General features: G+C 40.8%; 1 protein-coding gene across 1 annotated transcript in view; it reads left to right on the forward strand.

The window, feature by feature from the left end:
* Window positions 1-7,500, forward strand: part of LOC137979023 (DNA mismatch repair protein Mlh3-like) — a 22,890-nt gene that overhangs the window by 5,819 nt on the left and 9,571 nt on the right. Inside the window, exons 2-6 of the mRNA XM_068826173.1 lie at window positions 2,178-2,507; window positions 3,877-4,064; window positions 4,713-4,872; window positions 5,921-5,998; window positions 7,244-7,500. The exon at window positions 7,244-7,500 is cut by the window's right edge and continues 21 nt beyond it. Coding sequence (XP_068682274.1) covers window positions 2,178-2,507; window positions 3,877-4,064; window positions 4,713-4,872; window positions 5,921-5,998; window positions 7,244-7,500 — 1,013 coding nt within the window. The remainder of the gene's footprint in view (window positions 1-2,177; window positions 2,508-3,876; window positions 4,065-4,712; window positions 4,873-5,920; window positions 5,999-7,243) is intronic.

The raw sequence follows: 7,500 nt of genomic DNA on the forward strand, positions 1-7,500 counted from the left end.
TTTTGACTTCGCTCATTTCATTGTCAAACTTTATCACACTTGACAGAAAAAGAAACTTACAAAAACCCGGTATCTTGGGCATATGAATTACGGGGTGGTGACTTCTTTGCCTAAAAGCAACTCACTTAACGAAACTGTCCTTTTTCAAACAACAACAAGGATTCAAACAGCTTCAATTCTTACAGAGTTCGATAAAACATGCGGTGGGGCAACCAAAGCGATGGGAGCTGTGTTGGGGTTTCAGTGTGAAAGTACAAACAGCTACTAACACTCTTATAACTCTTTTTTCATTATTATTTCATTAACCCACAGTCTGCAGTCTGCATTTTACCCTCAGTCTGCATTTTATCCCTGGTCTGCAGTCTGCGTTTTACACTGACCGGTTATTTGAGTGGTTTTTGGCAACAGAGGTTAATTATTCGTAATGCGATCGCTTCTGTTGCCGTTAGCAATGGGTCGCAAATTTGACACTTTTATCGCATTATCACATTACGCATTGAACCACGTTATCTATTATTCCTACAAATCTAAAAATATTCGTGCCTTATCAGTTTTCGGTCGAATTTATGTACAAGAAGGCAGATAAACTGCAGAAAATATTAGTTTTGCATCCAAAAATTCGTAATCAACGCTAAATGACCAAATTTTGCCTAGAAAACATATTTTACTGTTATTTTTCTTAAATTTTTTCGTTCAACTTTCGCTTTTATAAAATGTTTCAGTTTTCTGTAAATAAGTTATATGCTGTTGGAAAGCTTATTTTCTTAGCTTTAAAATGATGTATTTTTTCCCCCTAACTTAAATATTTTTTGAGAAAAAAAAAACATTTTTTGGCGATGGCTGATTTACCGCGGTTTTCTCGCGGTTGGGAAAGTAGGAAGAAGAGTTAGGCCAGTAGCCAGGTTTTTAACCTCAGAAAAGGATCTGTTTCGTCGTACGAACGTGTGAGGACCTGTGAGCCAAAGGGCCTCTGCTGGAATGACTTCTGGGTGACCCCTTAATAACTTCTTACTAACCGAGCGCGAGGGCTGTACTGCCAGGGAAATATTGGCCCGAGGTCGTGGCAGTACGGATCGAGCGCAGCGAGGTCCGTGCAAAAACGACCCAGGGCCAATATTCCCCAGTACGGCTCGAGCTAGCTCGGTTAGTAAGTAGTTTATTATATGGTTTTTTAATTACCTTTTGCTTTGTTTTTGCAAGCCCGTAATCGGCCCGTGGGCCAGTCACAATTTGCCTGGAAACAGACGGGGATGCTCGTCGTCTCGCTTAGGGGTGTAAATTTTGGATTTTGGTCTCGCTTAGGGTGTTTCGGGCAAAGCGCCAATATTTTAAGCCGCCAAGGTCAAAATTTGCTTAAATCACGCCCAGATTGGTCTCCTTTAGGAGTCACAAAAAGCTTGAGCCACGCCCAGATGGTCTCCTTCAGGGGTTAAATTTAAAATTTCCGACTAGCATCCCCGTGTGTTCCATATGGGAGTCCCCCCCTCCGGGGCTGCACGTACCACAGGCAACCCAGTGTACCCTCACGGAGGGTCTAGTTATATATGCAAAGCGTGAGTTTAAAAGTCTGAAAGCCCAAAACCCCCGTGCTGCATATTAATTTTGCGGCGTACACACATATTGCATTCTTAAACTAGTGAGCCTTTGACGTCATTTTCTCCTCGATCCAGCTCTCTCAAGAACATAATGTTAGTAATGGCGGACCATTAAATAGGAAAATTACAGTTAAAATAAAGAGGTGTCTTTTTGAAATCAAGGCTTAAAACGTGGCTCACTTAATGTTTTGTTAACATAGTTTTGAAATCCAAAGAAAAATATTAATTGATTTTTTGGTCACAGGGGCACTTTAAGTAAATCACAAAGCGAGGTCGATACTTTCTCATTATTAACTATTCTATAAACTGTAGTCAGTATCGTAGCGAGTCTTTGGTTTAACAATGTTTGCTGACCACGCTTTTTTAGCAACATTTCATATGAAGAATTGTTGTCTCGGTAAACAAAGCGCAGTGCTCTCTCGTTAATTTTCTCTAATTTATCTGACGCGCGCTTGCTGCAAAAATGCCATGTCTTTTCTTTCACTATGATTTCGTCTTATTTTAATTTATCTTTTGTAGTACTTATTTTGGTCTGAAAATCAATTTCAAAGAACTTATTGATTCAACTTTTTGTCATTGCAGAGAAAATCATGGACAAACATGAGAGCAAGTGTCGTATAGACAACAACTGGCATTGTGCATTTGATGCATCGACAGGAAGAAATCTCTTTGTCAATGTTCGAACTGGACACTCTTCATTTGAACATCCAAGCAGACTAGATACTTTAGGTAATGACATTGCCATTGTGAATGGAGCGGAAGATGATAAAGAAGAAAATAATGGCCATCTGAATGTGCCACACCCAGTTGCCTCTCACTTGTCATTTTCTTGTACCCCTTGGCTTCCACGGCAAGATCGGAGACAGCAGTCCTCTGCTTATGATAATGACAATAATTCTGTGTGTTTCAAAGGTATGGTGGTATATTCTGGCTTAATGTGTGTGGATCTATAATCTACAGTTTATCTCAACAGTAAATGTATGTTATTTGCCAGCTGGGAGGTTCGTATAGCGAAAAACTGTAACCTCGGTCTTGAGAATGCTGTGCGGGGCTGCATGCTGAGGGAAGCTTTTTCAAGACCGACCGAGGTCACAGTTTTTCGCTGTACGGACCAACACTTAGCTGGTCAATAACTTATTTAGTTTTTTCTTCTATCTCTCTCTCTCTTTCTCTCTTTAATTGCTGACTCGCACCACGCTTGATAGGAAATATGGAGAGCGACTTTCAAACTGAACTTTTCAAAGAGAAATATTTTTATTTGAATTTTATTTCCATCCCTCTTGTCTAATAAAAATCTGTTTAGAAACACTTACTTCTGTATGTAAAAGGTCATTACACAAGCTCACGCAGCCAGGGCTACGATTCTGCCCAGATTGGCAGGCAAGATAGAAAAATTCCATCTACTCCCAGAGCCAATCAGATTGCAGGATTCGCAGAATTCCACCCTCCCACGCATTGAGGAAAAAATAAAATGGTAGTTCTGTTCCTATGCAGCTGGTTATTTTAAGCGTTATACTGTCACAAAGAGGTGTACAGACTCTGAGTTGTCCTAACATTGTTTAAACCTAAAATGTATGACCTTCTGATGACGACTCGTTTGTATGCTCTCCCACCGATCTGTATAAAGGGGAGACTTGTGAAACTATTAAACTGGGTTCAAGTGCGGAGGGTGTAAACTGCAGATTGCGGGTCATTGTTTTGCCATAACTGAAACAACCCAAACCTTTACTAAAATTAATGCTAATCTTAGGCTTAAACATTATCTAAAGCATAGTGTTTCGGTTGTTTCAGCTATGGTGAAACAATGACCTGCAACCTGTAGTTTACACCCTCCAGTTCAAGTGATTGGTTGCATCTCTCTTGTGTAGTTTAAGGACGTTCGCGCCCATTGCTACTGCGCATTTTTTTGCGCATGTCTCGCACACTTCATGCGTCGCAGACCATGAAGGTAAACAAACATGGCATCGAGTCAGTGTTTGATCCTCAGTCGGGCAAATGTTCGCTTGTGGCATCATAGGATAGCTGTATTTTGACAACAGGTTCACCATTTTCCATGTATACATGTAATTTGGCTTGACAGAGATTTCATTTTTGTGTATTTGAACACAAAATTTCACTTTGGTAAGTTTGAAATTGTACCGAAATCTTGAGAGGGGCATAAAGCTAGATTTTTAGGCAAAGATCCAAACGTTCTTCAGTGTACACTGTATGCTTTACATGTTTTGCTTTTTTCAAGAGATCGCTTTCATACTAAAGGACTTGTCAAACACTCTTGGTTTAGGCGATTCTCACCTAGCCACTCTTTACCAAGAACATCAAGATAGACAAGAGACAGAAGAAAAGCTATGCAAGTGGGCTAATGCTGATGAACTGAAAGCCTACGAACAGAATCTTTGCAACAGTACAGGGAAAACTGTTGCAGAAATGCTTGACAACTGGACAAATCCTGTGTTTGGAGCCTCAGAAAAGGTAATCGTATCCCTATTGATGCTAAACTGTTTTTGAGTAGTGTAACGTTATGGCCTCCTTGCACAAGAATTTTTGCCCCTGGCCCCAGTTGTTGAAATACGATACAACACAATACAATACAATACAATACAATACAATACATACTTAATTGACCACTACCCATAGGGGCTTTTCAGGGCCAATAAAACACAATCACAACAGAACAGAAGATCCAACAACAACCGTTAAGAATCCCAACTGGCCGGAGGCAAGCTAGTTGGCTATTTACAAGAGCAGCTGAGGTGTTGAACCATGGACTACCAGGAACAAAATTAACCAGTGGTCAGAACGTGTCTCAAACCCGGGGATCAAGACAAGTGCCGAAACCACTGGGCTGCAATACCTCCTCAAAGGCCTGATAACTTTACCTTTAACCTCCGCAAAGATTTCAGTATTTGTCCTCGTAATTGTGAATATGCACATTCTATGCACATCTAGTTAAAGGGGGTGTAAGAACTTCTTGGCCAGCATTCAGCGTGAAATATATTTTATACACTGGATAGCGACTTATCCAATGAATAAATGTTTGTCCTGATAGGAGTTATTTATTCAACAAACTTGTTAATTCAGACTTCAAACAATATCATTGTTTTACATGCCACCTCATAGGATATTTTGATGATGAACAAACCAGGCAGATGTGTTAAAGATCAGATATCAATTCATAACGTGGTCCACCCATATCGCTTCACCAGGGACATGCTTGCAGGCATGAAAGTGTTGCGGCAACTGGATGACAAGTTTATTGTTGGTGTAATCTCAAGTGAGGGTAAGATATTGGTGATTTGTTGTGTCTTAGAGCGGTTTTCAATTGAGTGTCGAAAGTAATTAGCGAATTGCTTTGGTTTTGCATTACTTCACTAAGTGATTGGTTCAGATTTCTCGCGCCATTTTTTCAACCAATCAGGGGTCCGTCTTTCAAAAGTCCCGAAACTTTACGGGGCGTTTTCGGGTGTCACAATTCTCTTTGTATCTCAAGAACGGAGAGGATTTAATTCGTCAAACTTCACAGTTCTTTTTCTTTTTGTTGCCTTGAAAACGTGCTTTCTAAAGCAAGCGGTTGGCAATTTCACAAATGGCTTTTCGGGCCCGAAAAGTTTTTGGGACTTTCGAGAAACGGGCCCCAGAAGTGAAACCAAAACCAATCGTGGCTCGCGCGTGCACATTTTCCGCGCTTTGTGTCAGCTACGTGTAATTACCTCGAGTTTTGATTGGCTTACTGGATTGTCTCCGTCCTTTTTGATTGGCCAAAGTAATTACTTTGGTTTTGATTTTACGACACTCGATTGAAACTCGCTTTAATTCTTCAGCTATTACATTATTCTTCTGGCGTTGTACAAGAATCCATTGAGGGGAAAAAATTACCTTTGCTTTGCGAATGTAAACCCGAGTTCCAGCATTTCAAAGATCGTGTTGACTTGACCAGATTCTGGACCAGGATTTACCAAAATGGTTGCCCAAATGTGTAGCGATTTTAGTTTTTGTAAAAAAAAAATAGGGTTAGCGATTTTCAAGTCTTATTTCAGTGTCGGGTCACTTCAATAACTTTTTAAAAGGGTCTTTCGATACTGCTCTTAAATTTAGGTATTCTTATTTCAGAATGGAAAGATTAATAGATATTGCACCCTAAATCAGGTTGGTCAATGTTTGCCAGTTCTCACAAGAACAGGAGTCAAGTTAGTTCTAATGATCTGGTCTCACTTCCATTCAAGTGAAAGTTGGATGTAACTGAGCAAAAAAGCATGAAATGGATTGTGTACTCACTGATAAACTGATTGATTGATTTTTTTTACAAAGGTCTTTTCCGTTGTTTCTAGGGAAGGGAGATGATTTGCTTGTCTTAGTAGATCAACATGCAGCGCATGAACGAGTGCGGTTAGAGCAGCTCCAGTCAGGTAATCTGACGTAAATACCGTAAGCATTCGTAAACACTCTTTGTTATATAGCTGGGTTTTTTCCCCCAGCAGCGCCCTTGCATTGGTTACTTCGAATCTCACTGTTTCCCTCGGCTGCGCCTCAGGGAAACATTGAGATTCTCGGGAAACAAAATGAACTGTTTCCCAAGGGACCAGTCATTAAGTGTTTATTGTGTAAGCCGCACCTTTTGGGTCAGATTTTGGGTCGTTGATCGGGAGTGCGGCTTTTCCACGAAACCATCTCTTTTGGAGGTCGTTAGTAGCATGGTTTGGGGTCTGAAATTAAACTTGCAGCCGAAACGATTCAAAATCAAGCATTTTCAACACCAGTGGTTGTTAATTATTGCTTTTATGAGATGCGATGGCTCCTAAAGGAGCCGTTTCGCTTCGTCGCGGTCTAATCGTGAATCTTGTCCTTCAATGGTTCTCTCAAGCGATTGGACGCTAATAATTGGGCACACTGTAAAGAAATCAACTCACATCAAACCGTAAGTTGGTTTTTGAGGAGAAGGGAAAACCGGAGTACTCGGAGAAAACCAGTCTCGGAGCAGAGTAGAGTAGAGAACCAACAAACTCAACCCACATGTGACGCCAAGTCCGGGAATCAATCCCGGGCCACATTGGTGGGAGGTGAGTGCTCTCACCACTGCGCCATCCTTTCTTCTGCTCCTGTTGATAAAACTCAGATAAAGGAACAAATAATAAACGAAGAAATAGAGAGAAATAAATAAGAAGCTTTGGTAATAGAGTGGTTTTCAATTGAGTGTCGAAAGTAATTAGTGAATTGCTTTGGTTTTGCATTACTTCACTCAGTGATTGGTTCAAAGTTCTCGTGCCACTTTTTCAACCAATAAGAAGTGAAACCAAAACCAATCGTGGCTCGCGCGTACACATTTTCCCGCGCTTTGTGTAGGGTACTTGTAATTACTTCGAGTTTTGATTGGTTTACTGGATTGTCTCCGTCCCTTTTGATTGGCCAAAGTAATTACTTTGGTTTTGGGTTTACGACACTCCATTGAAACTCGCTCTATAAACTATAAAGTAACTGTATAATCTAACTGGGGACACTGGAGTAAATTAAGAAAGGTGTCTTGCTTTTTTAAGAAGAATTGGAGTTGCTTATCCACTCTCCAGATAGCCCAATTCCTAGAAACCAAAAGGGTGGCTGAGACGTAGTTTGCAGTCGTACAAACTGAACTTAACTATGTACTTTGATTTCCATAGAACTCTTCGAGGATTCCTCATCTGCCAGAAGACCTCAAATCAAGTCTTCCTCTGTTTCCCCACCCATTGAGATCTCTTTGTTCATAGAAGAAGTGCGACTTTTGAGAACGTTTCGGTCAGAAATTGAGCGTACTGGAATACAATTCGCAATCAGTGGAGGCGTGGAAGATTCTGACGAGGTGTCCGTCCTTATCCACGGCGTCCCGTCTGTGTTCGTGGAACGTGAAGTGTCCGAGGTGAAACGTGGAAGGCCATCT

This window comes from Montipora foliosa, chromosome 12, assembly GCF_036669935.1.
Source record: "Montipora foliosa isolate CH-2021 chromosome 12, ASM3666993v2, whole genome shotgun sequence".
Lineage (NCBI taxonomy): Eukaryota > Metazoa > Cnidaria > Anthozoa > Scleractinia > Acroporidae > Montipora > Montipora foliosa.